The sequence below is a fragment of the Lissotriton helveticus genome, chromosome 1_1 (genome assembly GCF_964261635.1).
Source record: "Lissotriton helveticus chromosome 1_1, aLisHel1.1, whole genome shotgun sequence".
Lineage (NCBI taxonomy): Eukaryota > Metazoa > Chordata > Amphibia > Caudata > Salamandridae > Lissotriton > Lissotriton helveticus.
In genome coordinates, this window is record NC_136057.1 from 902,949,840 (window position 1) to 902,968,024 (window position 18,185).

Sequence of the window (18,185 nt, forward strand, 5' to 3'; positions counted from 1 at the left end):
CATGGCTGGGGGGTACAACTAGGGGGCCTGACAGGGTGTGGAATGGAACTACTGGAGCTCCGAAAAAAGGTGTCAGTGTGGGGACTTAGCGGAGGGAATTACTGGAGCCATGTGGAGGCACAAGTCGGGAATGGAACTACTGGATCTGGGAGAAAATGTGCCTAAAGTGGGTAATGCAACAGCGTTCGTTCAGAGGCAGAGTGAGGAATGGAGGTCCAGGAGCTTCTTAAAGAGAAGCAAGAGAGTGGAATCAAATCACTAGAATTGTGAAAAGAGATGCAAGGATGGAGATTAGAAATACTAGAGCTGGGAAAAGAGATGCAGGCGAAGAAAAGACCTACTGGTGCTCAGAAGAGGGCGCAAAAGACAGGGATGGAACTGCCAGGGCTCAGGAGGGAATTGTCGAATATAGAACTAGGGGAGCTGGTTGAGGGCATTCCTGACAGTCTGGATTAGTTTCTTGAAAACTATGGTTGCTTACAGAATCAACTTCATAAGAACACTTTAATGCTGCCTTGACACCATGTACAAGGTTTATACATATGTTGTGCAAATATGCACGTTGTTTTCATACATATGGCGACATTACTATCTATAACACACGAACAATGGCAGCCTGATCAAGATCTCGGCCCAAGGCAAGGTTGCCTTTTGTTATGAATAAAAATCAATTTCCGGTGTTGACAGAGGAGTCCTTTGCTGTCATTGGCATGGTCTCTACATACTCATGCTTCGGCCCACCAGCATGCTGATATCTCTACAAGGGGAGTCCAGCTCATTACCGCATCATGGACCTACATTCTTTCCCTTCAGGTAACAGTGGTTGGATCATCCAGTACTGGGATTCTTGGCAGAAGACATACGCATGCCCTAAACACTTAGGTTAGGGGATGCATAGTAAGAGTACACCAGATTTCTATTTTGTGTTATAAGCTTGTATATATACATTGTTTTAGCACGATGGTGGAACTTTTCATTCTGTTTACTGTCCCAGTACTTCTAATAACTGTCATTTGCTTCTGTCTTTTGATAATTGCATCACAATTGAGAGAGAAAGAGCGCACAAGTGACTAAGCGAAAGGGTTGTGGTTTTGTTACCACGATTCCTGGGGGATCAGGGTTGTCCTGTTCAGTGGTTGCCAGAACCATTTGCTTTCTGCCTAGGGTTAGGTGGGCTTATGGGGGGGGGGGGGGGCTGGCTGTGAGCTAACTGGTCTATAGGATGACATATCCTGAGGGGATGCAGGGAATCAGTCTGGCACCATTCCAACTTTTATTGTGTCCACAAGTGCGCAGTTACTACCGCAGTGTGAAAACTACACAACAATGTGTTGAGACTGAATGTCAGTTGAAACGCATATCTGATTGTCAGACTTTTTGTCTTGTCTCCCCCATCCCATCTCAGGTGGTCAATCAGCAGCCTCTAGGTCCATTCAAATTTGCCTCTGCCATTCTGTATATCACGGGCCACCATTTCCATAGTCCTAATCAACCACAGTTGTCTAGACCATTCATTCATGGGTGGAGAGTCCGTCTTCTTCCAGTGAACTACAATTGTTTGCTTGGCTGCCAACAATGAGTGCCAATAATTCCCAATACTGTTTTGGGACCCCCTCTAAGGATCAAGGCTTCAAGCAAATCAGTACAACCGATGGCTGCTCTGAAACAGAGTAGCCCAGAACCTTTTTATGGGGCCTAATACCTCCTTCGAGAATCCTCATGTTTTAATGCAAACCCACCAGATGTGGATTTTATCACCTTTAAAACTCCCGCCCCTCCCCAGCAATTTTACCAACACTTAACTTCTGTCATTGGATACATTTACCTAAGATTATGTGGTATTAGATACCAATGAAATGCAATCTTTTCTAAGGCCTCTCATTTCTTTATTCTATGGGATGAATTCTGGAGATCCTCCATGGTTTCCGCCAGTACACTCATTGGATATCTTACCCTCATCTATCCATGTATGGCCATTGATCATGGTTGTATACATTGGAAATGAGTGGTTAAATGCATTTCACTCGCTAATCTGCTGCGTCAGAGCCAAGTGACACATGTGAATACATCTCTATCTCTCATGTTCAGCTACTTCCAGTTTATTTTTAAAGACTTGAATGTCTTAATTTTCTAACTATCATAGAGATGTATGTGGCTTCTGTATTTCGCTTCCTTCCACCTATGAATGGCGTCATCCTTGAGTGTCGGCGTAAACTCTGTGTTATGCCACAGTGAACAGTGGGTCTTCATTCACAGGGAGTTATATTAAGCCCCACAGAGCTCAGCCCAATAGTGCATTTTGCATATTTAGTCGATGTTTTTTAGTCTCTTGTGATGAAGGAGATTTCAGAGGGGTGCTTTAAGCCCTGCGCCTCATTTCCATTGGCTGGTGCCACCGTTTATGCTAAACGGTGGCATGCCATTGGAAATTAGGGTCTTTTGTGGACGCCCTTTGGTCTTCGAGCTGGACTCGGTGGCCTGCTTTGCTGCTGTCGCAAAGCAGTTTCTTATCTTTATGGGGCCATGTTTTAGAAACGCACGGCTCCATAAAGACAAGAGATCCTCATGCTCTGGCTGCAGCGCGTTCCTCCTTTCACTTTCGGGACCACGCTTGTTTTCTAAAGCAGTGAAACATTTATTACTAACTTTTCATGGTAAGTTAGAAAGTCCTATTAGCTCCACGGGTTGGAATTATGAAGAGTTTAAAAACTGCCTTGATGAATAAGAGCAAACCCAACACACTAAGATTGCACTCCACAGGCTGACGCGGAACAGGCTGACGCGGAACAAAAAAATATCTTCATTGTCACCGGGTGAAAAGGTTTTGTCAGGGAGACAGTAGACAGCAGTCGCACAGCTTGTTCAGTGCCTTAACCGTGCCAGTGCAAGTACCTCATCAGTTCCACTCTCTGTCCCTTGTAGCACTTAGTGCCGCACTGAAAGGCATGAATGGGGAACTGCTGCCTTTATTAAGCTTACCTGTTTGTTGCCCAAGGTGAAATCATTAAAATATTTTTATCTTAAGAACCCAGTTTCCGCTTTTTATCATTTCAGTGAGCTAAATAACCAAAGAGCACATGCAGGCAAAGTTATCTTTTTATGAGGCTGTAGTCTGAGGCTTTTTTTGCCAAGAGTAGGGCTCTATTGCCATGGATACGGCTATATGTGAGTTACAATGCGGATGCCAGGACCGAGCGAACCGGCCATTTTAGCTTGGCTATCGAGATTATAGCAGTTTACTACACTGGAAGACTGAGCAAACGCAAGTGAAAACCTTGAAGGAAAACGCAGAAAAAGATGTTTTTCAGCCGAGAATTTTGTGATAAAAAAGCTAAAGTCACTTTCTTGGCTTCTTCAAACGCCTGTTAAAGTAAACAAATAAGATTTGTTTATGTGAACAACAAATGTCTAATGATCGGCATGAAGCACACATTTAATTACCAACAGTAATACATTGCAATACTTCAGCTTCTTTGACAATGTCCTTGTGAAGAAATAAATGTTTTCTTCTCTATGTGATCAGAGGGCCAGATGCTTCCGTATTCTACGGAGGAAATCATATCTGTTGTTGTTTTAGGAGGCCTTTTGTCTGAGCATTGCTGCATACAGGGCTCCCAAGTTTTCAGCCTGCTAATGTGTGAGATTTCCATGTTTCTTTTGTGTTTCTGTGTGACATGTTCAGGTCTTGCGTGTGGCACCTTGAGGGTCAGGTCATTAAGAACTTCATTATTGACCAGCACAGCATAGCTCTCAAGTGTGAGTAGATTATCCAGTACACACCTGATTTTATAACAGAAGAAACAGGACTACAAGTCCGGGAAGTCCTAGAATGCAAAAAATGTGTTGGGGAGATGGGAAAAATGTCTCAAACAGATAAACATCTCTAGCAGTCTTAAGTGTTTACCCCTTAGTATATCCAACTAGCCCCAATCACAAGCATTGCTACAAACTGTACCAGAAATATACCAAGCATTAAATGGTGCCTGAGAGGGAGGCATGCAGTTAGTAGGTCGCTCCAGAGTGCTCAGGCGTCCTGTTTTCATACTTAATGATGTCACCGGGGGATTTCTTTGCATCCTTCTACTTTTAGTCCTTCATTTATAATGGAGTGTAAGGCGTTACTCATGCATGGAACTGGAAACCTTCAGAGTTCTGTAGTAATTGATCATGGTGCAGCATTTGTCAGCACCAAAACTCCCCTTCCAGTAATACAGCCACCCGCCAGGACTCCTCCCTTCAAGCTGATGCTGCAACCTATCCTCATAATACTAACAATACAAGTGCCAGTACTGGGCTGTTTCTTATATACTAACCAAAAGATCTGTTATGAGTTAAACATGACAGTCTATTAACACATTTGTTGCAAATTTATTTGAATCTTTTCTCAGAAATTTTTCATATTTTTCAAGAACAAAAAACTATTTAGTGCATATCATGAATCTATACAAAACTATACAATTACATATAAACTTTATACAAATATGTACAAAACACAAAAATGGAAAATTCCACAACCATACTTAAACTTTCACTCCTCACGCATTCCAGTTGTATTCGAAAGACATTAATAATCAGAAAATGTTTATATACAAAAACAACAGACAGAAAAGAATAAATAATAAATAATACCACTGAGGTGTAGGTCCGTGTCAGGATTAGATACAATTGTAAATTAAATCAGCCCTATATTATTGAAATCATAAATCACCACAGCAATTTAATCAAGACTGAACGTAATATATTTTGTATTATTTGTAATCTTTTTCTGTGACACTGGACCAACAAGGTCGACGCGTTTCGAACCCCCTTATTGTAGGGGTTCTCCTCAGGACCAAACACGATCTCTAAAAGACAAAAAACGTGTGAGCTAAATTAGCCTATCTGCACTGAGATATGCGATTTGAAAAACTAAGGAACCACCTATCAATTTGCCACCACCTACCTGAATGCTTGTGTGTATAAGGACAATGTCCGGTGTATAACAAATCTACACGAAAAGACAAACACAGGGAACGCCAGCATTACATATATGACATTTGATTGATTAGACATAAAGTTAGTCAGCCTCGATGCAGAAAGTTAATGGTGGAGAGTGCTCACCTTACGTCTTTGTAAACATTCGAAGACCTAAACGAAGGAAAACAAATCAGTCCCGGATTTTATGGGCCGGATGCACGCAGAGTTGCCTGCTATAGAGCGGTGTGTCTAGAAGCAGCTTACCTGATATTGAAAGTATTTTCGCTAGGACAGAGCGTCTTTTTACTTTTCTTTTCCCAGAATGCAAAGCAAAAATCAAGCCTGCATGAGCTACTCGTACATGCCCTGTGAGACTTGGAACCAGTGAGCAATACAATGGCAACATGGCAAAGTGTCATTTGGATAAGGGTGAGGGCAGGTTCAGCTTTCCCCTCCTTCGCCCCATCGAAAAAAGTTGACAGATTTCAGTACCTCAATCTACCCCTATGTATCCTCAAATGCTGGCGTGAAGGAGGACAATCGAATCTGGGGCATCAATGGCGGGCAGTCTGAGGATAGTTTGCAAGGAAAAAACAACACAGGGTCTAGACTCCTGACCAGCAAGGCTGAGCCAAAATTAAACTAATACTAACAATACAAGTGCCAGTACTGGGCTGTTTCTTATATACTAACCAAAAGATCTGTTATGAGTTAAACATGACAGTCTATTAACACATTTGTTGCAAATTTATTTGAATCTTTTCTCAAAATGGGACATTTTGATTTTTTAATGTTGTTAATGTACATAGAAGTCAAGAATACAAGCAAAACCATGACTGGATGAACTACTCACTCACACACACTGGGGAAGTTAGATTGACCCACTGCCAAAACACAGGCCTTGCAGGGAACTGCCAACCAAAAAAAATGTATGCTTCCTTATGTAACGTAACTGGTGCTCATGTAAAGTGCTCCAATACCTTTGGGTTGAGTTTGCACTATATAAATCTGGAAAAAGAGCATTTGCAGTGCAACAGGTCTCGCATTTACGCTAGATTGAGCTATTGGCATTGTAAATGACCGTGCTTTTTATTTATGTTTTGGTTTTTGAAACATAAATACAACGCCAATAGCTTAAACTTGCGTAAATGGGAGACCTATCACATTGCAAATGCTTGTTTCAGTTTCTCTCAACAACCATTCATAAACTATCCCAAGTTGTTTGCACTGATAATCTTTTTATATTAACCACCTATATCACTGTAGGCATGTATTACTCTTCTTATCCATGGTTTCATCCCTCTCCAAAAGAATCTGTCACATGATGTCTGGGTGGATTCCAAACCCAGTTTTGCGGTAACTACTGGCAGGATCTGAAATGGACACAATAGCCTCAGAAGAATATTCACATTCAAGTCAGCGATTCTGCCAAGCCACAAGATAAATGATCAATAGTGAGCTTTGTATAACCCTCCTAGTGTGGGGGTAATATAAATCACTGAATATCTTATTTTATGTTCCTCTTAATGAAATGGGGATACTGTCTCCACAAGCTTTCCTTATCTCCCATCAGTAATCCCACCTGCAGTTTCTTGTATTTCTACAGATTCACTCTGTACCCAAATATTTTTTCATATAAAACTAGAATCTCCAGCAGCTTAGATTGCCTCTACTAGGTGTGTGTGTGTGTGAAATCCTAGCTCTTCAGCAGTTGAGTAATTTTTCTGTTGAGCCGTGTCAGAAGGCATCTCCTAGATCTCCTCAACATCTCTTTTCTTAATGTCTAGGAGCTGTGCTTCCAGAGTGTCAAGCCTGGAGATCTTTGTTCTGTCTGACATTTCAACTAGCCGTAGAACCCAATGAATGTTGTTGAACGCTTGCCTGTGCTTCATAAACCCAAAATGTGCCAGGTGTTTCCTGTAGGGCATATTATCTTCTATTCACCACAATCTTTGTATATTATTTGGAGATCAGTATTAAGCAAATAAATTGATGTATATGACTAAAAGATCTGCTGGCTGCCCCTGTTTGTGCCTCTTAGAGAGGGACCGACTTCCCTCTTTTGCAAGAAGAAATTACGCAGCCTTATCAGTAAGGTTCCAAATTTCTTGTACAATGTTACTGTCAGTCCATCTGGGCTGGTGGTCCTATTTCCTGGTAGCTTGATCATTTTCAGCACCTCCTCCTCTGCATATTAACATGCTCAACAAAGGTGTCCATCATTTTAGTATCCACCGCTTCACCTCCATTTAAAGTCTAGAAGAACATCTGACAGATATCCTGTGGTCTCTCTACTGAAGTGGAATGTTTGACTTGAGCATCTCCGGCCTAAGGAATGTTAGACTTAGTTTATGAGCTTTCAGCTTGGCTTCTGACTGTCTTTTCTTGAAAAAGTTATTTCAGATGCAGTAAGACTCTTTCTGACTTTCAGCTATGATGCAAGTTGAGCTATCTTCTCAGGGATAAAATCCCTGTCAACAATTGGAAGTTCTAGAATATGGTTCTGAAAGATAACATTTGCTGTCCTCATGTGTGGGCAATAGAGCACCACTCAACCCAGAACAAAATGCAAACCTCTCTCGACGGATAGCAAGTGCCTCACAACTCCCACCTGCCTAGAAAAATGTATACTAAGAAATGACTCTGTGTACTACTTGGTACTTGAACTAATACGTAGATTTATTTATTCAGGATGCAATCTCAGGGTACAAATTAAACTCCTTAAAAACCCAAGTCTTATGTACAGACAATATTCAATTTAATGATCCCAGGGTAACGTCCGAAGTAACATATTTAGGCATCAAAATTAAGACTCCAATGAAAGAGATAGTGGATGCCAACTGGGATATTACTATGCAACAAATAAAACAATCGTTAGATAGGTGGGGACGGCTGCAGATGTCTATAATTGGCAGAGGCAATATCATTAAAATGAGTATCCTTGCTAAAGTTTTATATCTATATCGGAGTATTCCTTTGGAGATTCCCATAAATTATATACTAAAGCTTCAGCGTTTATCTACAAAGTTTTTATGGGCTCCCGGGAAAGCTAGACAGGCAATGAAATGGATGACGTTACCGGTGGAAAGAGGAGGTCGAGGGATTCCCGATTTTGTGTTTTATTATGTATGTTTTTTGCAAAGAATGAGACTTCTTTTAACTGGTGAGCCAATTGAAGAACCAGCTGAAGCTCCTTCTATATTTTTTCTATTATTGGGGGAGCATGAAAGGGGGTGCTTATTGAAGGAATTGGAGGGTAATTACTTTAAGCATACATGCTTTAAAGTGCTGGATTCGGCCTTTAAAGTCTGGAGAAAGGTATCTTGACTTATTAAATTTGGGAGAATTACATATTATACACCCTTCAGTGCGGACAAATTGCTCCCTTCTGTTTTTTGGGACAGAGTGGCAATGGATTGGTCATATAAGGGGATTTCGCGAATTGGGGATTTGTTTGAAGCTAATGGGATTATCTGCACTTATGAAAGTTTAGTTTTGAAATATAAGCTACCTCACTCTTCCTTTTTTAAATATCTTTAAATTCGAGATTTTTGTTTGAGAAAGCGAATTAGACCTGCCCCCAATAAATTAGTGGAGGCGACTTGCCTTCGGAAACAAATTGGCATGCTATATCAGATCATGATGGAGTATAGCCTAGATGATTTACAGAAATATGACACTTATTGGCAGACGCAGCTAGGGGAATCGGACCTTGAAATAGTAGATACAATTTTGATGGCGAAAGATCTGTGCCTCTCAGCCAATTTAAAAGCGCAAGTGTATAAAATGCTGTTTAGGTTATATTACACCCCTAAAACGGATGGCAGCTTGGGGTCCTCAATATGATGGTAAATGTTTTCGCTGTGGTGAAGAGAATGCTGATAGCATACGTGGAGTGGTGTGGCTCACTGGTTAGAGGCGGCAGACCCAGAAGCAGAGAACGGCCCAGGACCAGGGTTCAATTCCCGACGCGGCAGGGTCGTGGACCAGGGTCAGCGGGTTCGACAATTCTCGCCTCGGTGCCTACTCTAACCAGGGATCACACTCGGCAACTCTGGCATTAAGCTTGCCTCATCTCTACAACGGCCCCCCACAGACGGCGGGGATGCCTGGTTTCACCTTCGAGATACCCAGAAGGGACCATCTCACAGGGAAAGCCAGGACGGGTTCCCCAGCGGTCTCCAGCGCCGGGACGCTTACGGGCAGCTGTGCGCTTTACATATCCAACACATTTACATTTACATACATATATTTTTTAGTTGTCACATGCTTGCTCATTTTTTGATTAGTATAGAAACCTTTATTACTATGATTATTCATACTCCGAAATAAATTTCTCCTGCACTTATGTTATTAGGTTGGGGACCAACCGTGGGAAAAGATACTGTTTTATGTAAATATAAACATTTGTTGTTTATAGCAATGACTGTAGCACGGCTATGTATTGCGACAGATTGGTTACAACCAGAGGCCCCACCATTTTAATTTTGGAGAGCTAAATTATATAATTTATATGAACGGGAATAGAGTCTTTATGCTTTAAAGGGGGCCAAAAAACGACGATTGGGCATGTTAATTTGGGGGCAATTAAAGATCATCTAGAGATGCAATAATAATTGTGTTACTTTATGATGTAAAATGTTAATGTTAAGAGTTGTGTAAGCATTATTAACTGTATAATTTGATTGGTGTTGTTCACTTGATCCAATTGTGGAATGTAAATAAAATAAAAAAAAAGATTTATTTATTTTTTATGGAAAAAAACCACTTTGGATGACCTGACAAAGAGGAATACTCTTAATAAAGAGTAGTGGGTTGAGTAGAGGGTTAAGTGAAGTGAGTGTGTGGCATGACCACCAGACCCCAGGGCACATGGCCAACTGGTTGTACCTGGTGGCTCTATATTAGGGAATTTGTGTGAGCACAATGAGGGTAATCTGTAAGTTCTTGGAACAGTAGTAGTGAACCATTACTTTTTGTCAGGCACACCGAGCCTAATGAGCATGTTCTTTGTCCTGTAGTCTATGGGGACATGGAGAATGACTGCTAGAGGTGTGAAACCCCACCCTGCACCTAGAGACAGCTCTGCATGGCTATAATTCATGCACTATGGTGTTTAAGGGTAGTGAGCAAGATCGGGCCAAAGAGCAAGTGCAGCGTGCATTGAGGATCGGCAAATTAGCAAAATCTAGTCAAAATAAATAACGGAAAAAAATGGTTTGCAGACGTTAAAGTTTTCTACTAAAATAGGGTACTGGACAAAATAGTTGTGTGTATGTGTGATGTTATGAGCAATGCACTTGTTGATATTATGATTGCATAACTGACAAAAGGTTTTTTTTTAAACCTGTATTCATTGGTTTTGTACCTCTGTTGACCATAAATCCAAATTAAAATGAGGCAAGATTTCTCAGTGATTCTGAATCTGTAGTACAACAGTATATATCGCCAACTTTATCAGAAACTACATTGCATATGTTCTGGAGGTTTGAATGGAGTTTGGGAAGACCTTCTAGACCAGTGTAATTTCATGATTGAAAGACTAATCGTAGGTCATTTAGTTGTATCCCGCTTTCTCCAAAGACATTTGAGCTTTTTGTTTGTTTATAGAGTATGTCTGAAGATGTTCAGTATCTATTTGCATGTAAGAATTTTGCTTTGTCCATTTTCTCATTGGTTTTTCTGTACTGCTTTGACTGTGTTATCTTAATGCATCGAAACGTAATGTTGATTGATTAATATTCCACTTGTTTTTTCTTTACAGATTTTAACAGACAACACATGCTTGGACCAAAACTTTAACAGGACGGTGGAAATCTGTGTAGTATGTGGAGATAAGGCTTCAGGTGAATTAATGTAATGTTAAAGCTAATTTAAAAATGCATGCCTTTTGTTTACTTAAAACACCATGAACTTATTTGGATTAGAAAGTGAATTTGCCTCATTTTGGATGTTTCTCTTGAAGATCATTTGCATACAATCTGGATTTTGTTGCTGAATCAGAGATTCAGGATTTCATCCTTGGAAGACCTACTGCTTTTATCACGTCTTCTAATAGTTTTACTTTTTGGTGCTTTCAACAGTCTTTTATTTCGCTTCATTTAGACGTTCAGATCACTTTGCAAAACCTTGATTCCCATTATTTCGTATTTAGGTTTGGCCTAGAGACTGAGTTAGTCTCCTTGACTTTGTTACACTTAATAAACCTTACTTCATGGACTTTGGCCCATCACTCAATATACCTAGGGACATGCCACATCTTATATAGGTTTGCCGCAAGGCTGCTCTGGCCCCAGAATCAATTTGACAGCACTGAGTTGTTTAGTCTGAGCACATGGGACACACAATCCCTCACAAAACGTTCTACTGCTGTGTCCATTATCACCTTCTCATTTATGACACCCTTTCCCACGAGCCCCTCAAGAGCTAGCTAAAACGCTTTACTCTTTCCAGTGGGTGACCTAAATGTCCAAGCATTGTCCCTTCTTCTACAGTTAGTTTATAGTCATACTGTAATATGACCATCTTTATTCTTCAACTGCTCAGGTTTAGTCTATCTTTCCCAACGACACACCATCACATGTGACAAAAAAGTGTGTTCCCTTACATATTTCAGCAGTTCTTCTCGCTTTAACACACCATCCAAAAGTGCCCTAACGTATTTAAGCAAAATCTGATCACCGTTGTTAGCCCTTCAGCATCCTTCATGTACGATTCTTCATCCAATAGCAAAGACAACAAGAAATCTTGCCTCAATTTCCGTGCACTGGACATTAACGAATAACAAAAGTCTGCAATCTGTACAACAATTGGCAAATCTGGGGTGTTGCTTGAGGTGTGTGTTCTGACTGAACAATTCAATCAGTGCTTTGTGTTTAATTCTCAGCATGAATTCAGAACCCTACCCACAATGATAATGTGTCATACAACCTACCTCTCCTTAGATATCAACAATTCCATTATGCTTTGCATGCATGCATTTGAATTCCTATCCCTGTCAACAGTTGAAAAAAAGATCAGGTCACAGCAGTAAGAGTAATGTGGGTTTTATGGAGCTACTCATAATAGTGTACACCAACAATCCCCATCTGGCAACAATTAACAAACACAACATGTGCTATATTCTGACCCCAGGATTCCACCATTAACATCCATTCCCAGCACACCATATATAACATAACATAGCACAACATCATTGTGATTTAAGATGAACCCAGCAATTTTTGACAGGTTTTTTTTCTCACGAACAGCCACAGACATTTAAATAAAAGTTTGACTTGTGAATACCACATTAACTGTTGCTTGTGCTTCTGTTTTGTGGTAACAGTTCTGTAAAGAGCTTGGACAGAAGGTAGGAGCATGGGGTGCTCAATGAAGGCCATTCCGTTCTGGCATACGATGCTGAAATACTTTATTAAGATATGGAAAGTGAATTGCAACATGTTGTATATAGTAGCAGTCTGTATTACAAAGGTGGCACCACACAAGTGTTCTTAGCAGTTGATGCCACAAGGCACCTGGGAAGGGGAGAACAGCCTGAACTCTTGAGTTAAATCACCTTAGTTTTGCAGCGTGAATCTTTCTGGATTCACTATGCTGTGCATATTCCGCAATCTGGTGGTTGGGTCCGGAATCGTAGTCTTTTTTTTCTCTTTTTTTTTTGTAGCCCAGGTGGGCGTCGACGTCCCACCATTTGGTGTACCTTCGGTGACGTCGGCATGCTTCCGGCGGAAGCTCCCACCCTTGGGCGCCATCTTCAGATTCTTTTTTTTGCCGTTGGGTCTGGATCGTCGCGTGAAGCTCCAGAAGTTTTGGAGGAGAAAAGGAGAAAAATAAGCGAATTTCTTCACGAAAAAACTCTAGAAGACCAGGAGAAGAAGATCATCCGAGCCGGGAAAACGAAGAAGGAGGGGAACCTCAAGATCTTCGACGTCCGACGGAGAATGCGCACACAGGGGGCCCCCTGAGCGCAGTAATGAACAACACACCATTTAAATTCTGCCGTAATTGCCCCCACAAGTACGCGCAGAGAGACCCACACCCGGTCTGCAACCTCTGTCTGCCTATCGACCACGGGAGCAAGGACTGCAACGCCTGCTCAGTCTTCACGCCGAAGACGCTGAGGATTCGGGAAGAACAGAGGATATCTCACCACACGATGCAGGGCAAGGGCAAGGCCCTGTCGCTGTACGACCTGGGCCTCTCCACCGACGATGAGGACAACATCGCCGAAGGTCCAGATATCTCCACGGTCGCAGAGACCGATAAGAAATCGTCAGATAAGGTAGGAGAGTCTACGACCCCGAAAACCCTCGACAGGGCCTCGAAAGCCGGAGGCTGACTCTCGAAAATCAGAGTCTAGAACCTCGAAGGGAGCACCGGTGTCGAAATCTTCGACAACCGAAGCTGCGGTTCCCGAAAAACAGCCCAGCGGATCCTTCGAGAAGGACTCCCAGGCGGCAAAGACCAGTGAAAAACAAAGGTCATCGAAGCAAGCTCCCGAAAAGGGGTCCTCGACTTCGAAGGAGAAGGAGCCGAGAGGCGCTTCGACGTCGAAGGGACTGTCGAAGAGGGCGGCCGAATCGCTCGACACCGAGCAGGCCGCACAGATGGAGAGAAAGAAAAGAAGGCTCGAGGCCGAGATGGAAAACATCATCCACAGGAAGAAGGACTTCGAAGGCAGTGGTGGGGTCTGGGCTGAAGGCAGTCTGCCTTCTGGGTATCCTTTGGGGTACATTTGACATATACTGCTCCCTTGTTTCTGCAACCTTGGTTGCTGCCTGCTCCTGAAGAAGCACATGTTAGGCTTGTTTGTGGGAGGTGTTCTAGCAACTTGTTCTAACAATGAGCTAACAGAGCCTCCGAAGGGAAAAAAAAAAAGAAAATGGGTATTAACATAGATGCAGAACTAGAAACAAGGACTGAGATGTGAACAAAAAGACTGGCGATGGAGCCCAGAAAGACAGCAGTTGTACAGCTGGCTGGCACCTTAGAGAGAGAGTTTCTGAATAGTATGTGTGTCTTAGGCCTACAAAGCAATAATTGTTGTCCCTCCACAGGCCTCTTAACGGACCTGTATCCTGGTTAGGTTCCACAGGAACGAAGATGCGTTCTCGTCACTCCCCGAATACAGTGTCTGGAGGAATAATGCAAGACTCCTTCTCAGATAACTGTCTCCGAAGAGTTGGGGGAATGATTCAGAGAGTGACCACCACTCTTCCTCCACTTGAGGGACTGGTAGCACTCGTGAAGAAAGATGGGAAACAATGAGGGCTGTAAAGAAATAGGAAGACCTATTAGCACTGAATATATTGTGGCTAGTTATCCCATAAGGCTGTGAAAATGCATGTCAAGCTCAAGGATGTAAATCCACTTACCAACCAAAAGAGCCTCAGAAAGCTTCCTTAAAGAAGAGATGGAGGCGTTCTCGTCACTCCTCTAGAAGCTGCCGTAGCAGGAGGCTTGTGACAAAATTTGACAGGATCAAAAATAATATAAAGGTAGTCCGTCCTTAGACTAACAAGCTGCTGAACCCTGGGGCGACGAAGCACAGAACAAAACAAGCATTTGCAATGCAATAGGTCTCGCATTAGGAAAGTTAGAGCTATTGGTATTGTAAATGACTATTTTTTTTAATGTGTTGGTTTTGAAAGTAGCAAAATTAATAGCTTTGTTATTTACAATGCCAATACTTTTAACTTTTGCAAATGTGACACCTATAGCATTTGTAATGCAACATGTTTTGTATGTACGTGACTTAGATGTATTGATATTACAAATAAAAATGGCTTTTAATTTTTTTAAATAATTAATACTTAAATAAAAGTTCTTGTAATTTATAATAGCAATAGCGTAAACTATTGTAAATAACTTTTGTGAAGAATATGTTCAGTGTATTTTATTGTGACGAAAATCTAAGAACAGAAGTGAAATATTAACATATTTTTGGGACATTTGTAATAAAGCTTGAAACATAGAGAGAACATATTTGAACCAGTTGTTGTTGAATTTTTGCACAGAGTGATGCTGTGAGGGTGATAGATTGAGGGCGATAGATAGAGTGAGGGGCGATACATAGTGAGGGCGACAGAGTGAGGGGCGACAGAGTGAGGGGCGACGGAGTGAGGGGCGACGGAGTGAGGGCGACAGAGTGAGGGGCGACGGAGTGAGGGGCGACGGAGTGAGGGGCGACGGAGTGAGGGGCGACGGAGTGAGGGGCGACGGAGTGAGGGGCGACGGAGTGAGGGGCGACGGAGTGAGGGGCGACGGAGTGAGGGGCGACGGAGTGAGGGGCGACGGAGTGAGGGGCGACGGAGTGAGGGGCGACGGAGTGAGGGGCGACGGAGTGAGGGGCGACGGAGTGAGGGCGATTAGATAGTTATAGATAGAGTGAAGGAGATAGAGAGTGAGGGCGATAGAGAGATAGAGTGAGGGCGATAGAGAGATAGAGTGAGGGCGATAGAGAGATAGAGTGAGGGCGATAGAGAGATAGAGTGAGGGCGATAGAGAGATAGAGTGAGGGCGATAGAGAGATAGAGTGAGGGCGATAGAGAGATAGAGTGAGGGCGATAGAGAGATAGAGTGAGGGCGATAGAGAGATAGAGTGAGGGCGAAAGAGAGATAGAGTGAGGGCGAAAGAGAGATAGAGTGAGGGCGAAAGAGAGATAGAGTGAGGGCGATAGAGAGATAGAGTGAGGGCGATAGAGAGATAGAGTGAGGGCGATAGAGAGATAGAGTGAGGGCGATAGAGAGATAGAGTGAGGGCGATAGAGAGATAGAGTGAGGGCGATAGAGAGATAGAGTGAGGGGGCGATAGAGAGATAGAGTGAGGGGGCGATAGAGAGATAGAGTGAGGGCGATAGAGAGATAGAGTGAGGGCGATAGAGAGCTAGAGTGAGGGCGATAGAGAGCTAGAGTGAGGGCGATAGAGAGCTAGAGTGAGGGGCGATAGAGAGATAGAGTGAGGGGCGATAGAGTGAGGGGCGATAGAGTGAGGGGCGATAGAGTGAGGGGCGATAGAGTGAGGGGCGATAGAGTGAGGGGCGATAGAGTGAGGGGCGATAGAGTGAGGGGCGATAGAGTGAGGGGCGATAGAGTGAGGGGCGATAGAGTGAGGGGCGATAGAGTGAGGGGCGATAGAGTGAGGGGCGATAGAGTGAGGGGCGATAGAGTGAGGGGCGATAGAGTGAGGGGCGATAGAGTGAGGGGCGATAGATGAGAGTGAGGGGCGATAGATGAGAGTGAGGGTCGATAGATATAGATAGAGAGAGAGTGAGGGCGATAGAGTGAGGGCGATAGAGTGAGGACGATAGAGTGAGGACGATAGAGAGATAGGGTGTGGGGTTGTTTGTATGGTTGTGTGTGTGGGGGGGTTGTTTGTGTGGTTGTGTGTGTGTGGGGTGTGTGTGTGTGGGATGTGTGTGTGTGGGGGTGGGAGTGGGGAGGTGGGGGTCTGTGGGGGTGGTGTGGGGTGTGTCTGTGGGGGTTGTGTGTGTGTGGAGTTGTGTGTGTGGAGTTGTGTGTGTGTGTGTGTGGAGTTGTGTGTGTGTGTGGAGTTGTGTGTGTGTGTGTGGAGTTGTGTGTGTGTGTGTGGAGTTGTGTGTGTGTGTGTGGAGTTGTGTGTGTGTGTGTGGAGTTGTGTGTGTGTGTGTGGAGTTGTGTGTGTGTGTGTGGAGTTGTGTGTGTGTGTGTGGAGTTGTGTGTGTGTGTGTGGAGTTGTGTGTGTGGAGTTGTGTGTGTGTGGAGTTGTGTGTGTGTGGAGTTGTGTGTGTGTGGAGTTGTGTGTGTGTGGAGTTGTGTGTGTGTGTGTGGAGTTGTGTGTGTGTGTGTGGAGTTGTGTGTGTGTGTGTGGAGTTGTGTGTGTGTGTGTGGAGTTGTGTGTGTGTGTGTGGAGTTGTGTGTGTGTGTGTGGAGTTGTGTGTGTGTGGGGGTTGTGTGTGTGGGGGGGTTGTGTGTGTGTGGGGTTGAATTATCATTTAACTTGCAACCGAGCAGCTTCTGTTCACAAGCTTGAAAGCAGCAGTTACATAAATCGGGAGCTGCAGCATGCCCATGGCTTGCCAGTGCATGTTGCAAATGAAACTAAGCATAATATGTCCCGTCACACCTTCTTGTTTCAGAATACAGCAGTGCACGATGTAATAATTAATGTTGCTGTCTGAAAAACCATCCATCTAACAAAGAATGTGTGACAATAGATAGGTATAAAAAACGTTCATAAATAGATTATTGATTTGAACAAAAGATACAAACTAAGTAATATGTTAGAACTACACAGCACTGTAATAAGACCACTGGAGAGTCTCCTTGCCTGCTGTGTACATGTTTACAACCTGCAGTCCAAAGATCAGGGAAGTGGAGGAGGAAAAACGAGAGAGAAAGAATGGAAGAAGGAATGGCAGATGGAGCTCAAGTGGGAGAGTGAGTGACAGAGAAGAGAGAGCGAAAGGAGAGAGATTAAAGGGGAGAGCGAGTCAAATAAGGGGATAGAAATAGAAAGAGGGAAAGGGGGAGGAGAGAGAATATAGGGGGGAAACAGAGAGAGATAGAGGAGAGAGAATGAAGGAGAGAGAGAATTAGAGAGGAGAGAGAGAGAGAAAGAGAGATAGAAAAAGAGAGGGGGCAAAGCTAAAACAATCCCAACTTTTTTTTCAGGGACATCATATGTAGGAAATAAAGAACCCAAACGCACACGTTTGGGAACCCCGAATATTCCTAAATACTGCCATGTAAAATGCAGCTCTGCACGTCAGCGCCTACTGACGGATCACGTGCCTGTAAAAGCTCACAGAGGGGGGTGAATGGGCGCCACAGAGAGAAATTAAACGAAAGGACGCGAACAGATAACCCAGGCTTTTGATAGAGGGGGCAAAGCTAAAACAATGCGCCTATTGCCTGTTTTTGTGAGATGCGCCGTCTGTTGTTCCTGTCTGTGAGATGCGCCCCCTGTTGTTCCTGTCTGTATGAGATGCGCCCCCTGTTCCTGTCTATGTGAGAACGAAGTGGGCATCTCCCAGTTTGCACACTGAAAGTGTTCAGAACTGAAGCGCTTTGCAATTTCTAGCTCTAAAAGTGGGGAAGGAGGGCACAGTGAGGTTTTGCGAGCTGTGGGGATGCCACAACTCCTAATCAGCAAAATACATTTTTGTAGGCACATAAGCTGGCACTGGAGATTAGAGAACAGTGAGGGAGGTTTAAAAAGGGAGCAAAGGAAGGTCGAACTATTGGTA

At 43.3% G+C, this 18,185-nt stretch overlaps 1 protein-coding gene across 1 annotated transcript in view; it reads left to right on the top strand.

The window, feature by feature from the left end:
* NR2C1 (nuclear receptor subfamily 2 group C member 1) overlaps positions 1 to 18,185 on the top strand; it is a 424,839-nt gene that overhangs the window by 114,793 nt on the left and 291,861 nt on the right. The window contains exon 6 of the mRNA XM_078648543.1: positions 10,721 to 10,802. Within this exon, the coding sequence (XP_078504669.1) occupies positions 10,721 to 10,802 (82 nt within the window). The remainder of the gene's footprint in view (positions 1 to 10,720; positions 10,803 to 18,185) is intronic.